Source organism: Macaca thibetana, chromosome 20, assembly GCF_024542745.1.
Source record: "Macaca thibetana thibetana isolate TM-01 chromosome 20, ASM2454274v1, whole genome shotgun sequence".
NCBI lineage: Eukaryota > Metazoa > Chordata > Mammalia > Primates > Cercopithecidae > Macaca > Macaca thibetana.
Genome location: NC_065597.1, coordinates 56,384,242 through 56,399,851, shown reverse-complemented (window position 1 = coordinate 56,399,851; position 15,610 = coordinate 56,384,242). Strand labels below are relative to the sequence as shown.

At 42.2% G+C, this 15,610-nt stretch overlaps 1 protein-coding gene across 1 annotated transcript in view; it reads left to right on the top strand.

Annotated features, from left to right (window-relative positions):
- The window catches only part of LOC126944956 (acyl-coenzyme A synthetase ACSM2B, mitochondrial), a 35,875-nt gene extending 24,734 nt beyond the window's left edge, over positions 1-11,141 (top strand). Inside the window, exons 8-14 of the mRNA XM_050774855.1 lie at positions 160-283; positions 1,869-1,949; positions 3,073-3,174; positions 5,057-5,184; positions 5,306-5,405; positions 7,512-7,631; positions 10,074-11,141. Of these exons, the coding sequence (XP_050630812.1) occupies positions 160-283; positions 1,869-1,949; positions 3,073-3,174; positions 5,057-5,184; positions 5,306-5,405; positions 7,512-7,631; positions 10,074-10,178 (760 nt within the window). The 3' untranslated portion in view covers positions 10,179-11,141. The remainder of the gene's footprint in view (positions 1-159; positions 284-1,868; positions 1,950-3,072; positions 3,175-5,056; positions 5,185-5,305; positions 5,406-7,511; positions 7,632-10,073) is intronic.
- Positions 11,142-15,610: the final 4,469 nt, after the last annotated feature.

The following is a 15,610-nucleotide window of genomic DNA, read 5'->3' as shown; positions in this document are numbered from 1 at the left end:
CTCCCTCACATACATGCATGCCTATCTATCTGAATCTCTTGCACACAGATAACCCCATGAAGCCATTTGCATCATCAAAGCACCCAGAAACCAAGTCTAGGCCTGGGTGGACTTTGGTTCCAGGGAGGCTGAGGGGAAACTCTTATTTCTCTTCTTCAGTTACAAGTTCCCCCATCTACAGAACTGCCTCAGTGGAGGGGATTCCCTTCTTCCAGAAATTCTGGAGAACTGGAGGGCCCAGACTGGACTGGACATCCGAGAATTCTATGGCCAGACAGAAACGGTACCTGTTCCCAGGGGAACCATGGGCTGGATGCACTTTTTGGGCTTCAAAAGTCTCTTTGACAATAAAAAATGTTAGCCACCATTTATCATTCATTTATTTGAGAAATATTTATTGAGCCTCCATGAAGGGACAGGTACTGGGTATTGAAAATTCAGCACAGAACAAAACAGGCAAAGCTCCTGTTTTCTGGGAGATTACATTCCAGTGAGATTTGGGGAGAGAGACAATAAAGTAAGAACTATCTAGCATGGCAGGTGGTGAGAAATGCGATGGAAAAAGTAAAGTAGATGAGATGGGGTGAGAAGTTGGTAAATCAGATATGGTAGTCAGAAAGTTCCTCTGTGATAGGAAAACATTTTAGCAGAGACCAAAGTTTATCAAACATGTCAAGCACTGTACAAAGCTGCTTAGACTGAAGTGAGGAATGGGAAGAAGAACCCACCATGACTTTACTGCACTTCCTGAGATATCTTCTTGGAACTCTTGAGGTCTCATGTGCACAATATGAATTTATACTATTCTATACTGTTTTATTTATCCAAACTACATGGGGACTACTTTCCCTCAACTCTTTCTCTCCTTTTTCCGGTGCCTCTTACTTGTAACTCTCAGCACTTCTTGCCTTTTCCTCTCCACTCTCTTACCCTGCATCCTTCTTTGGCTAATGAGTACCCTTGGAAGAACTTCTGCAGAGGGTTGATGGCAGCTCTGTGGTATGAAAGAGCTAGGAAGAGTTCTGCAAATACGAATAAGGACAATGGAGTTGTGGCAAGCATACCCTGGCAGGGGCCTCCAACCATTCAGAGGAGGACATGTTTAGGATATGCTTACAAGGACACTCAGACTCCCATGATCTTAATCACTCAGCAGCCTCTCTTCTGAGGTGGGTCGATCAACTTGCCCTTTTCAGCACAGTGGGTGGTGGGAAAAGATGGATCACTGTGATATCTGGTGTCCAGGCTAGATCTGAGAAAATGACAATCTGTGTCTCTGTCAGTGAGGCATCCACCACTCATCTCTTATTCTGTTGGGAACGTTCATTTCAGGGTTCAAGCAGAACTGGTGCTGCCATGGGACATAATTTAAAAAGTATATTTTACTGCTTGAGGAAATGGATACCTCATTCTTCATGATGTGATTATTTCAAATTGCATGCCTGTATCAAAGCATCTCATATATCCCATAAATATATACACCTATGTACCCATGAAAATTCAAAATAAAAACAAAAGTCAGTATATTTCAGGCCTTACAGATTGCATATTGGTGATTCCATATAGTTTGAAAGGACTTTGGGTATCCATAGTGTCATATAAAAATGTGGCTCCCCCTAAAAGAGATTATAATGTGACTGTTAGGTCCTCTTCCTGGGGAGTGGTAGTTGGGTTGCTTACTGAACAAACAAGTTGGCAAAGCCCCTAGGATTGTGGTGCCAGCAATGGGGAGACAGCCAGGGAATGAGGAGCGGGACGAGCCCCCAAGTGTAGGCCAAGTTCAGGACCTGCTCTACAGAAACTTTTTCTTTTTGTATGACCTTGTACCTCCTCCTGAGGTTTGCTGATCTGTCTGCTTCTTTCCACAGGGATTAACTTGCGTAGTTTCCAAGACGATGAAAATCAAACCAGGATACATGGGAATAGCTGCTCCCCATTATGATGTACAGGTTTGCTCGGGACACTAAGGAGGGAGGAAGTTAGGGGAAACACTGATTTTTAGTAATTTATGTATTCCATTGTTTACTGAGTCAAAATAATAGAAAGTACCGATATTAAGATAACATAAGGAAAAAGAGAGGGAGGGAGGGAGGTTAGGGGGAAGGAGAGAGTGAGGGAAGGAAGGAGGAAAAGGGGAAATGATTTATATTGTTACCATCCAGAAGGACCCACTTTGAATATCTAGCAAATTAGCTAGACAGTACGCAAGTATATATGCTTTAAAAACAAAACTAGGGGTGAATCCTGACATAACATTTTGTAACTTGCTTTTATCATTTAACAATTTAGGTAAAGATCTTTTCCGTTCAATTAATGCCAATCTACAGCATGATTTTTAATGATGATATAGTAGTAAATAGTAGGTATCCACCGCTATTTATGCCTTTTATTGGACCAAGGGATGATGTCCCAGTTTTCACTAGTAAAAATACACTATAATGAATGCGTTGTAGCTAAAGTTTTATTGTTTTTGGAGAACTAGAATTTGTGTTTGTGTATCTGTGTTATGTGTATAGTTTTGTATATCTAAAGTGTAACTTAGACTCTATTCAGTGTCATATCCAGTTACTTGCCATGATATTCACTATCATAACCATTTGCTAAGCCCCTTTCTTAGTATCTTATTTCATTCGTATAAAAATCCTGTGAAATAAGCTGTCAGTATCTGTTTTATGGGTGAAAACACTGAAGCACAGAGTTTAAGTAGTTCAAAGTCAGCTAGTAAGGTAGCAGAGTAAATGTGAGTTTTGATCTGCCTGATTTCTAAGTCCACAGGTGAGGTAGGTCTCAAAGATAAGGGGAGGCTATTATTTTATCTGAGCTCCTAAAGCCAAAAGCATCTCCCAGACTCATCTGGGCCAGTCTCAATAAAACGATTCACCTAAATTATTCCAGGCAGATGGATCAGAGATCTGAGTTTAAGGCTCTTGGGTTCCCTTGGTTTCTGGTTGTTGTTTTCATTCTCCATTAGAGCAAGAGGGTCTTTCATTTGACCAACTCAGTAATCTCATGCTACCATTGAAGCTATCTCCTGCTCTGTGCATCATTCTTCCAACCTGCTTCTTTCTCCAGGTCATAGATGATAAGGGCAACGTCCTACCCCCTGGCACAGAAGGAGACATTGGCGTCAGGGTCAAACCCATCAAGCCTATAGGCATCTTCTCTGGCTATGTGGTGAGAAACTGTGCTCCTCCTCCTCTGTTCCTCAGTGAGGATGGGGAGCACTAAATGGGGTGAGGGAGGCCAAATGTTCTGAAACTTCCAAGAGGCATTAGATGTGAAGACAAAGAGTGTCCAGTTTTCAAGAATATATGCTTTGCCAGTGGAAGAAAAGACCGTCTATTCAGCCTTGCCTTCCTCAGCCTATCTCTGTGACCTCATTGGAAGACTTATTTTTCTTCAATTAGCCCTCAGACTTCTCAAGAACTCTCTGTTTCATGCCCAAAATATTATTGACCCTGAACTATACACAGCACCATTCCCCCAAGGGCAGCCTTGCCCCCTCCCATAGGTATCAACCCCATGCTCTATGCCATTGATCTTCTTTAGAGCCTGCCAGGCACTTTACATTGAGACTTTGCCATCCAGCTGGAGGAATCTCTATCTTCAGATCTTGGGAAGGTAAAGACAGATAATCCTTGAATCCGGCCACCTCACTTGACAGGTGAGGATGTTGGAGCCAGAGATTACAAGACTTGCTCAAGCTCACAACCATTAGAAAGTGGACAGAGAAGACCCCAAGGGCATGCCTTCTGATCCCTGAGATAATTCATTAATAAAATAAATAAATAATAAATCAAATAATAGTAGTTTCCACCACTTATTGAATGCATACCATGAGGCAAGCATTGTCCTATAAACACATTTAATCTGTAAACTTTAAACTTATTTAAACTTTAAACTTGTTTAATCCTCCCAGCCACCCTATAAAGTTTTTGGACTCAGCTTGCTCAAGTTCAAAACCCTGTACTGCGTGATCTTAGGCAAGTTACTTATCTGTCATGTCTCAGTTTCCTCATCTGTAAGTTTTGTGTTGTGAGTGTGTTCAATAAAATACTTGTTGTAGATGTGAATGATTATTCCTATTTTACAAATGAGGAAAACTGAGCCTCAGAGATCAGGGCAGGGCCACACTGTTCCCTTCTCCAAGCATTTCCTATGTGCAGTCCCACTCTATTCTCAAATGCCAGTGAAGTACTAAGTCATGGGCTTCTCCCCATTTGACAGAAAGGGAAACAGACTCAGAAGTATCTGTTGGGCAGACTTCTGAGGCCACAGAGGCTCCATGTGGCCATGAGAAAGTCGAGCCAGTGGCCAAGAAACCTGGCTTCTGGTCTCAATTCTACCTTCTGTCATGGCTGTTTAGCTTCAGACGAGCCTCTTGGTGTCTCTGATCATTAGCATCCCTCTATTCCCAATGATGGAGTGAGGCTAAGAATTCTTTATGCCACCATATCATCCAGTAACTGAATCTCCAGTCTGGAACCCATGCCCCCATACCAGAGTCATATACGAAGATGCCCTGACAAGGGATAAAGCTCAAGCCTTTTCGTTACTCATAAGCAAGTGCCTCAGCTTAATAGAGGGATCCAGCCATTGTAGAAACATGCACATTAGCCAGGGTCCCAGGGGCTTCCCGGCTAATGTCCCTAGAACTTTCAAATTTAACAAAGAAGCCAAGAAAATACCTAATCAAAATGATAGTTTTGAGTGGTGCCATGGAGTGAGCAGAGATTAGGATATCTGTGAAAGTGGAGATGGAAACAACTGGGGGAAATGCCCTAAGCCTGGATGAACGAATACATCAATAATATCCATCAGACTGGACCTAGAGGAGTAGCTGAGAGACCCTGAGTGGAATAACTTCAATAAATGGGAAAGATCCAGTTCTACCTGCAGCCTAGGGTTGGCTGGTTCAGGGCACGTCTGCCATGGTCAAGTTATACACTGCACACCTGCAGTTTTAATAAGACTTATGACATCCGTTCATGGCAGCCCCAGGGTAGGGGATTTAGGCTTTGCAGGCACAATCACTCTGTCTTTCTGTGGTCACCAGGACAATCCCGAGAAGACAGCAGCCAACATTCGAGGGGACTTTTGGCTCCTTGGAGATCGGGGAATCAAAGATGAAGATGGATATTTCCAGTTTATGGGACGGGCAGATGATATCATTAACTCCAGCGGGTGAGCTTGGTTTCTGGACTGGGAGGGGAAATTTGGGTCTTTACTCTGGCTGGTTCCAGACTTCTGGGATGGCCTAGAGGTTGGGTGTCCAGTCTTCTCTGAAGGACAGGTTCTTCTGCAGGTACCGGATTGGACCCTCAGAGGTAGAGAACGCGCTGATGGAGCACCCTGCTGTGGTCGAGACGGCTGTAATCAGCAGCCCAGACCCCGTCCGAGGAGAGGTGATGGGGAAGCAGCAGTCTGGGGGTGAACAGATATCAACACAAGGGCAGTGTAGTATGATGGTTTAAGAACAGGGACTGTGGGGCTAAACACTCTGAGACCCAATCTTGGCCCTGACACTTACTAGCTATGTGACCTTGGGCAAGCTACTTGGCCTCTCTGTTTCTCAGTTTCCCCATTTGTAAGATGAGGGATTGTTATGAGGGTTAAATGTGCTAATATTTGTAAAGTATGGTGATTTCTCAAAAAACTAAACAGAACTACCATACGATCCAGCAAACCCACTACTGGGTATTTATCCAAAGGAAAATAAATCAGCATATCAAAAAGATGTCTACAATCCCATGTTAATTGCAGTACTATTCACAATACAAAGATATGGGATCAACCTAAGTATCCAATGAACGAATGGATAAATAATATGTGGTATATATACACAATGGAATGCTATTTGGCATTAAAAAAGGATGAAGTCATGTCATCTGCAGCAACATGGAAAGAACTGGAGGTCATTATGTTAAGTGAAGTAAGCCAGGCACAGAAAGATAAATATCACGTTTGCACTCATAAGTGAGAGCTAAAATAGTTGATCTCATGGAGATAAAGAGTAGAGTGATAGATACCGGAGGCTGAGAAGGGTGTGTGGGTGGCGAAGTGGGGGATGAAGAGAGGTGGGTGAATGGGTATAAACATACAGTTAGATGGATGCAATAAGTTCGAATGTTCAATAGTAGAGTAGGGTGACTATAGTTAACAACCACGTACTGTATATTTCAAAATAGCTAGAAGAGAGGACTTGAAATGTTCTCAACACATACAAATTATAAATACTCAAGGTGATGGACACCCCAAGTATCCTAATTTGATAATTACAATATATGCATGTAACAAAATATCACTTGTACCCAATACATATGTACAAATATTATGAATCGATAAAAATTTTTAGAAAGTAAAGCACTTGGTTGGGAGGCCGAGGCGGATGGATCATGAGGTCAAGAGTCCAAGACCAGCCTGGTCAAGATGGTGAAATCCTGTCTCTACTAAAAATACAAAAATTAGCCTGGCACAGTGGCAGGCACCTGTAAACCCAGCTACTCAGGAGGCTGAGGCAGGAGAATAGCATGAACCTGGGAGGCGGAGCTTGCAGTGAGCTGAGATCGCGCCATTGCACTCCAGCCCTGGCGACAGAGTGAGACTCTGTCTCAAAAAAAAAAAAAAAAAAAACTTGAAGTGCTTGGAACAAGGCCTAGCACATAGTAAGTACCATATAATGTCTATTTTGATGAGGCTGGAAGGAGTCTATCCTGCTGTTTGGTGTTTGAATCAGACTCTGATTCCTGACCAGAAGAACAGAGGAGGGATTTGAGCCAAAGGATAGAGCCCCTGTGCCACAGGGTTCGCAGTGAAAATAAAGGGAAAAAGAAAGACCCCTATAAAGCCAGGGTTATAGAAATAGGCTCAGATGGGGTCTAGTGGACTTTGATGTGTGTGTAGGAAAATATTAAGGTGGGATGTGTGGATCAGTGTCCTAGTACATTCCCACAGGGTGTAAGCCTGGCACTATCACACCTCCGGTACCTACAGAACACATCGCACAGAAAATGATGGGAACCACTGAGCAGTGAGGCCAAAGGGGGATCCTCTGCTGAGAAAACCCTGTGTGTCCAGCTCTGAGCCAGCCCTGCTGTACACGATTTCATTTTATTTACCATAAGTTAAATATGGCAGTTTTATACCCATTTTATAGATGGGAACACTGAAGTTTGGAGAAGTTAACACATGGTTTAGGGTTATGGTTTTCAGTCTATTTTTCTCTTTTCTCCCCCTGTATCTTCTTTCTCCTCATCTGTCTCTATTGTCCTTGGAGTGTGAGGCGAGCCTGGTCTCAATCTATTGTCCACCTGCTCCTCCAATAAACAACTTCAGAGAGAGCTGGAACCTCATTCCTGTCCCCAGTTTCTCCCTTTCCCTTGACCTGGATCACTGGGGATGCAAATGAGGAGATACAAGGGTGATGGAAGTCTTAATGCCAATTTCACATTATTCCAGGAGATGACTACACACTCTAATCCCTTCTCTCTTGGCCCTCATCTTTTTTGCAGGTGGTGAAAGCATTTGTGGTCCTGGCCTCGCAGTTCCTGTCCCATGACCCAGAACAGCTCACGAAGGAGCTGCAGCAGCATGTGAAGTCAGTGACAGCCCCATACAAGTACCCAAGAAAGGTAAGGCCTTTGAGATCCCAAGTCACTCAAACTTGAGAAATAGATTGTTTTCCTGTTATATTTATCTTCTTTAGGAGAAGGACGGCCCTCTAATTTTAAAAAGTCTTCCTGGGCCAGGTGCAGTGGCTCACACCTGTAATCCCAGCACTTGGGGAGGCCGAGGCAGGTGGATCACTTGAGGTCAGGAGTTTAAGACTAGCCTGGCCAACATGGTGAAACCCCGTCTCTACTCAAAATACAAAAATTAGCCAGGCATAGCGGCATGCGCCTATAATGCCAGCTACTCAGGAGGCTGAGGCACGAGAATCGCTTGAATCTGGGAGGTGGAGGTTACAGTGAGCCGAGATTGTGCCATTGCACTCTAGCCTGGGTGACAGAGTGAGACTCTGTCTCAAAAAAAAAAAAGTCTTTCTGACTATGATCAAGAAAGCCCAGGAAGACAATCTAGCAACTATCTTGATGCTTGAAAAATGACCTCAGCTTTTGACTCACTCTGAATTAAAAGCAGAGGGTGAAGTTGCACTGTGACTTAGTCTCAATGGGAACCCCAGCCAATCCCATGGGAGTTCTGAAGCTAGCATAACCTTTCAGTGTTGTCCTAAGGCAAGGTGAGGAAGGGAAGGGGGTCTTTACAGTCACAGGTGGATCAAGTATGGATGTAGGCTGCCCTGGGAAGGAGCGTGACCTTGGACAAGACAGCTGTCTTTGGCTGAGGCAATTCCCACAGGGGTCTGGCAGTGGGGTGGGAGTTCTTTGTCCCTGGAGGGGGATCTCAGCTGCATATCAGAGTCCACTAGGTGGACTTGCAGCCTCTGAGAGTGAGGCAGCACAGCACAGTCTCAGGAATCAGACTGTTGGATTCAACATTCACCTCCACCACTTACTCAATAACCTCTGTGTTCCTCAGTTTCCTTATTTGCAAAATGAGAATTATGCTGTTACCCCTTCACACGTCGTTAAAGATGAGTTAATTTAAGAAGGCATCACTTAGAAGAGTAGCTAGCACATAATAAGCATTTAATAAGTATTTACAAAGGAGGTTAGAAATCCAGGCACACCAAAATTATTATGAACGTTTAAGTATAACTGAATATTGTAGAAGGCTGAGTCAAGGAGTCCTATCACACAGTGTGCAGTGTCTTACTCAAATATCTCACTAGATGTGTCTCTTTCCGCAAGTATCTCCTCTAGAATTCTCAAGGCAACAGGTTATTTCCACCTTCCGCCTCCTTCCACCAACTACATCCAGTCCCTTCTGCTTCTCTCTTCATGACAAGCAGAGTAGCTTACTTCTTAGCATTAAATCCGGATACCTCCTGTGGCTTTCATCCACTCTCTATCTACCCTTCGGGGCACAAATAGTAAATATTTTAGGCTATATGTTCTTTGTTGCAACTACTCAACTTTGCCCATGCAGAGTTAAAGGTTGACGGTTTCTAAATGAATGGATATGACTGTTTCAATTAAACTTTATTGATAAAAACAGGACATGGGCTGTATTTTGCCTGCAGGTCATAGTTTGCTGACCTCTGCTCCATTTCATTGTGGTTTGAACAAACCCTTCTCAACAAAGTCAGTCTTGACTTATAGAAGAATTCTTATATCAGCCACTAAGAAGATACTTTTTCCATCTCAGTATCCCTATTATTAAATTAAAGTTAAAAAAGTTAATTTTTATTAAATTCAAGACCATCTGATGCTTAAACCAATGCCAAGGTAATTGAGCCACATCATTGGAAGCCTCAATGAGGCGTCTTCATCATCCATGTCTTCAGATTTGGGAATATTAGAGATAGAGGATCCTCAACTTCAAACATTCCTTTTAACAAGAGCAAATTGTGAAATTGGAGAGATTTTATAATTTTGCTTAGCGTACATCGATAGGAAATGATTGATATGGAATTCAAAATAAGGTATCCTAATTCTTAGATGTCTTAGATATCTAAAGACCTCAGATTAATCCAGATTAATAACAACGGCTAGTATTTTTCAGTGCTGACTCCATGCCAGTAACTTAGCCTGCATAATTTCCTTTTGTCCACACAATCACCCAATGAAGTTGCTATTATCCTCCAGCTTACTCAGTAGGGAAACTAGTCTTAGCAAAGCCAAGGACCTAGTTAAAGCCAGGTGATTGGTAGAGGAGGAGCTGGGGTCCAGAGAGTGATGTCAAGGCTCAACTGGCTGACTGCTGTGCCATGTTGTGTCTGTTATGCTGCTCCTCCTCTGTCTGAAAATATGTCAAAGACCTTTATGCCCAATTCTAGCCAACCTCTTATTGTCCTCATCCCAGAGCACTTTCTGAAGCTTCTTATTGCACAGAGGGGCTGCCCTGAAGTGGCTCCAGCCTGAAGGACTTCCCCTCACCCTGTGGCAGTACTGAAAAATGCAACCCACTGTGGTCACAGACAACCCACCCTGGACCAATTTTTTTTTCAACAGATAGAGTTTGTCTTGAACCTGCCCAAGACTTCCACAGGGAAAATTCAACGAACCAAGCTTCGAGACAAGGAGTGGAAGATGTCTGGGAAAGCCCGTGCGCAGTAATACATCTAGGAGGCGTTCATTTGGATTCCCCTCTTCTTTCTCTTTCTTTTCCCTTTGGGCCCGTGGCCTTATTGTGAAGATATGATATTCTTTATGAAAGAACACGAATGTAATTTTTGTCTTGCCTTGGTTATTAACACAAAACATTACCATGTTAGATGTTGAAAGAAGAAACGGAAGGAATGAGAGAGAGTGAAAAGGAGAGGGTAACAGAAAAAGAGGAAAGAAAAGTAAGTCAGGGAAATATTAAAGCTGCCAGGGAAAGCAATTGAAAAAGAAATAAAGTATGGAGGAAGGGAGAGAGAAAGCAAGGGAAGGAGGAAGAAAGGAAAGAGAAGATGGAAGGGGAGAAAAGATAGAAGAAAAATAATTGGAGGGAGAATCAGAAAAATAAAGAGAAGAAAGGAAAGAAATAGAGAGAAAGAAGAAAGCAAAAGAACACAAGAAAGAGAGGGAGAAAGGAAGAGGAAAAAAATTTAAAAAATAAAAATAGTAAAAGAAACTGATAAAGAAAAGTAATGGAAGACAGGAAGAATGGAAGAGAGGGAAGAAAAGAGGAAAACATAAATACTCCCACAGATAGACAAAGGCAAGCATAAAACTGGAGCTTGAGAAGGAAATGAAAGGCCGTGGCCCCTTCTTTTACCCTAGGAGAAGACCTCCATACAGGAAGACTTGTGTGTGTGGGGTTGGGACATTAGAATCATCCCCAAGTCACCCCAAACCTTGAAACTCTCAGGGTCAGAGGGGAACCACCATTTATTAAGCATTTGGTATATGCCAGGCACTGACCCAGATGCATGATAAATACCACATTGTTTCACCTCTGTATGGCATCTACAGACCTCAGATCATAGCTGTGAGAACAACGTAAGCACTGCCAAAGTTATCAGCTACCCATATCTTGTTTTTGGTGTTATCTACTCTTCCTAGACTCAAATATTAAAATAATTTTAAAACCAAGATCCTGATAGTAGTCTTCGGGAAAAACAAAGAAAGGCAGGGATGAGGTACGTGTATGCTTCCAACAGCTTGTGAGTTGGGGAATCCATGGAGAGAGAATGGGGAGGTGGTTTTATTGAAGGAACAACAAGCACCTCAATTCCTGGGGCTTCTGGGACACCAGATCTATGGTCCAGGAGATCGAGAGAGGTGAGCACTATGAGGACTTCACCTACAACCCAGAGATGGAGGATGAATGCTCCTAGCAAGTTCAAGTAAGTAGGAGAAGAAAGCAAAGGTTATCTGAGAGCCCATGACTCTTCTTAAGAAGACTTGGTAATAATAACAACAATAGTAATAATAATATTGATCGTTCATCAAGCACTTGCCAAGAGTTAGGCACTATCCCAAGTAAATGCACATATTAATCCTACTTAAGGTTCACAATTACCCTTTGGTTCAGGCACTATTATTTTTTCCATTTTACAAAGGAGGAAATTAAGACTTAGAGAGATTAAATGACAGAGCCAGATTCTAATACAGGCCAAGCTGCATACAACACCTGTGCTTTCAATTTCTATACTCACTCCATCAATTTGCTTGTTTTGGCTTCTGGACCTTGGCAAAGCCGCTCTCTTAATCTGTACTTGTTAGGGTAGACATGCAGTTTATGTAGACATGCTAAAGGGATCTATTGCACTTGGCAGCAAGAATATTAGATAAGTTATTACCAAAATCCAAACAAAAAATAGTTCAATGGAGTAATTATGGGTAGGAGACTGATAGTTGTGAGCTTATCAGTGAGAAGTGAAAAGAAATAGAAATCGCTAATGTAGTTCACTCTTTTAATAAACATGAAGGGGAAAGAACAAAAGAAAAGATACAGAATTAGAGAAGCAACTTGCAAAAGAGGAAGGAAACTGAAAAACTGCTGCAAACTCATTTTTCTCCTACCCAACAGCCACTCCCCACAACCACCTACCTGTACTACACCTTGTTTCTTGCTAAAAGGACTCTAATTTTGGTCAGAATAGCAGGGAGCTCACCACTAGGACATAAATTATGATTGGTCTAAGGCAGTTCTTTTCCAGTTCTTTTCAATTATACCAGAAAGTTTGTTTTGCTATTTCTACACCTTTTCATCCTTTGTGGTAGAGTATATTTGTTATTCAGCAAATATTTAATCTCCATTTACTGCACACCCCACCCCATGGGAAGAAAATCGTTCTCTGTTCCACTGAGGTTGAGCTGGTTTGACAGCTTTTTGGCTACTGGAATGTTTGTGAGCATAACACAAGGGGGCTTTTTAAACATGTGTACATGGTTTGTATTTATTTGTGAGGCATCTGCCGTCTTCACAAGAGGAGCATGCCTTGGAGAGTCAGAAGTCTCCCAAAGAAAGCCTTCTAGAAAAGACTTAAACCTGACCCTTAGCCTAAAGCAGAGCCTCCCCAGACAACCTGCAGATCCGTGAGAGAAAAAATGAGTTGGCCACTGAGATGTGAGAGTTGTTTGTTATCCAACAATATGATAGTGATAAGTAACTGATAAAACATTACTTTTTTCTTTAACAAAAAGAGAACAAGACTAATCTCAAATAATTGGCAGGCAACTATACCCAAATGAGACATAATAACATTAGCATTTGTGATTTTATTGTATTCACTTTTCATTTTATTTGTTTGTGGCATGTAAAACTTATGTTTTAACTATAGTAAGAATTCAGAGCATTTTCATTAATGTATTTTTTCTTTGAAAATATTTTTAAGAGAAGCAATGTAAAAAACATTGAGTAAATAAAAGGAGAGGTAACAGTGTATGATCGTAGCAAAAAAAAAAAAAAAAATTCAATGCAGGTGAGGAATCAATGGCTGAAGTTTGATAAACATTTGAATAGGAGGAGAAGTGAAGGATGGAACCATGAGGAAAACCCAAAGGGCAGGGCAAGTAGTATCATTTTACCTAAAAGGAAGTAGTCAAGGATCCATGGGAAAAGTAGCTAATTTTAGAGTTGAAGGCTACGAGTCTGAGTTCTAGTTCTGTTACTAATGGGAAGTGCCTGCCCATACTGAACTTCAGTTACCTCACCCAGTCAATAAGAATGATCCGGCATCACCACCAAGATGCAGTAGAGATTGCAGCAGACCATGTCTGTGGAAGCACCTATCAGGGTTCAGGTAAACAACTAGGAAGAAATGAATGTTTAAGAGGTGCTAGTGTGAAGGATGGGTTGGGGCAAGTGAATGAAGCTGCCTCTGCAATTTGGGGGCTGTGAACAGAAATAACCCCTTGCTTCATTTTATATACCTTTGATCGGTCAATCAAGAGAGGTTGCCTGCCCACAGAAGAGGATGTGAAGGGGAGAAATTAGCAGACATTGGAGGCTGGGCAGGGAGAGGAGGGTATGCACAGATATGAAGATCCAGCTTTTTGATGGAGTCAAGATTTTGTTTTGGTCATTTTTTTAATCCAGTCTTGGGTGACCTCCCATCTCCTATGTCCATACAGGAGCTGGATACTCTAAAAAGAAGAGGGTCCTGGAAAAAGAGAAACAGAGATTATGGGACTGTGAGCTGGATGAAGAGCCCATCCAATCAAATGACCCACAATTTATTTGGGTCAGAGGGAGGATTAGACACACCAGCAAGCTAAGCAGAAGAATTTATGAGAGAACATGATATCTGAAACTTGTAATTCAGAAAGAGGCCTACTAAGTGATAGCACCATCCTCAAAGAACCATCATTGTCTTCTCTTGTCATTTTGTTTACCTTTCATATGCCTAATACCAAAGGATGCTCAGAAGCTGTTAAAGAATTTTAGTAAAAACACTCACCCACCACTATCACAGTTCTCCTCCCCGGCAGTAAATAATGCTGGCTATTTGTGAATCTTTCCAGTGATATCTGAGGGAGAATATGGAGGGAGCCAGATGGTGAAGAGCTTAGTTATCGTCTCTCTTCTTACTTATGTGTGCTATGGTTAACACTCTGTTGGAGCTCCCTCTGGCCTCTGCTGCAAGAGAGAACTCGCTAGCTGTCAGGTCCTTTCTTCATCTCTCCAGCAGTCTGAGCAGAACAGGAAAAGCCTCAGAAATGTCTGCCACTATGATTCTGACCTGGACACATAGATCAGCATTTCAGCTGGTATTACCCTAGAAGCCAGATGCTGTCTTGGTGTCCAGGGGCTCTCTGCCAGGGCATGGTCACCTTGGAAAGAGATAGGCCCAGGGACTCTCACCTCTCAATAATTGGCTTTTGTAACAGACTTGGGTTTCCTGAATCACAGTATGGGGTACAGAATAGCCCAGACAGTGAGCTGGTTCTTGGCGACTCCAGGGCCAATCTAGTAATAATGTGATTAAATGGCATGAGGACAGATCTCAGCTTTAGCAACTTTATTATTTTCTGAAAATGAAATCTTCATCTCAATGCCCTTAGCTACCTTAGTACATAGTGCCTTAACACTGTAGAGTTTCTCGTTTGCAGAGGTCCAGTTGATTTCCAAGTTAACTGTTTCCTTCTAAGGATGGTACCAGCTAAAGATTGAGCTTCTTCGGCAGAGCCAGACCTGATAAATATAGCTCAACTAGCCAAAGATGGCGACAAGGACACACCTGGCCGAAGATGTCCTGGTCACTACCCCCACCACTCCTCCAAGATTCCCAGACACACCCAACCAATATAGCTACAAAAGAAAAACAGACAAAACCCAATTACTAATAGCTGCTTTTTCCACCAGGTGGCACCCAAAATCTTGCTTTCATTTATCTGACAAGCAACTACTAGTGCCTGATATTATCCTATGCCCTGGGACACAGCTTTTTAAACAACAACAACAACAAACAACAACAGTTTCCGGCCAAGCATAGTGGCTCACCTCTAATCCCAGCAGTTTGGGAGGTAGAGGCAGGAGGATCACTTGAGTTTAGGAGTTGGAGACAAGCCTAGGCAACACAGGGGGCTCCATCTCTATGAAAAATAAAAAATAAATGAAATTAGCCTTGCATGGTGGTGTGCATTTGAGCCCAGGAGGTATAGGCCACAGTGCCACTGAACTCAAGCAAGACCTGTATCTCCATTTAAAAAAAAAAGTTTTCTACCTCACAGAACTCAGTCTACTTGTAGGGAATGTGGGAGGCAGAGGCACACAATAATTAAGATTTATAAGCAAAATATAAAATAGAATAGGCTGTGATAAGTAGCATGGAGAAAATTAAGCAAGTAAGAATCAGTAATTGCTATTTTTTTCTATTTTGAGGGATAGAATATTTCTGGGATATAATAAAATAGTGTACTGTCTTTTATTTTTCAATTGAGAAACTGGATTCATGTACTTTTAACAGCTTTTTTTCTGTTTGTTTGTTTGTTTTAAACAGGATCTTACTTTGTCACCTGGGCTGCAGTGCAGCGGGGCAATCACAACTTAATGTGTGACTCCTAGCCTCAAACAATCCACTTGCCTCAACCTCCCAAGTAGCTGGGACTACAGA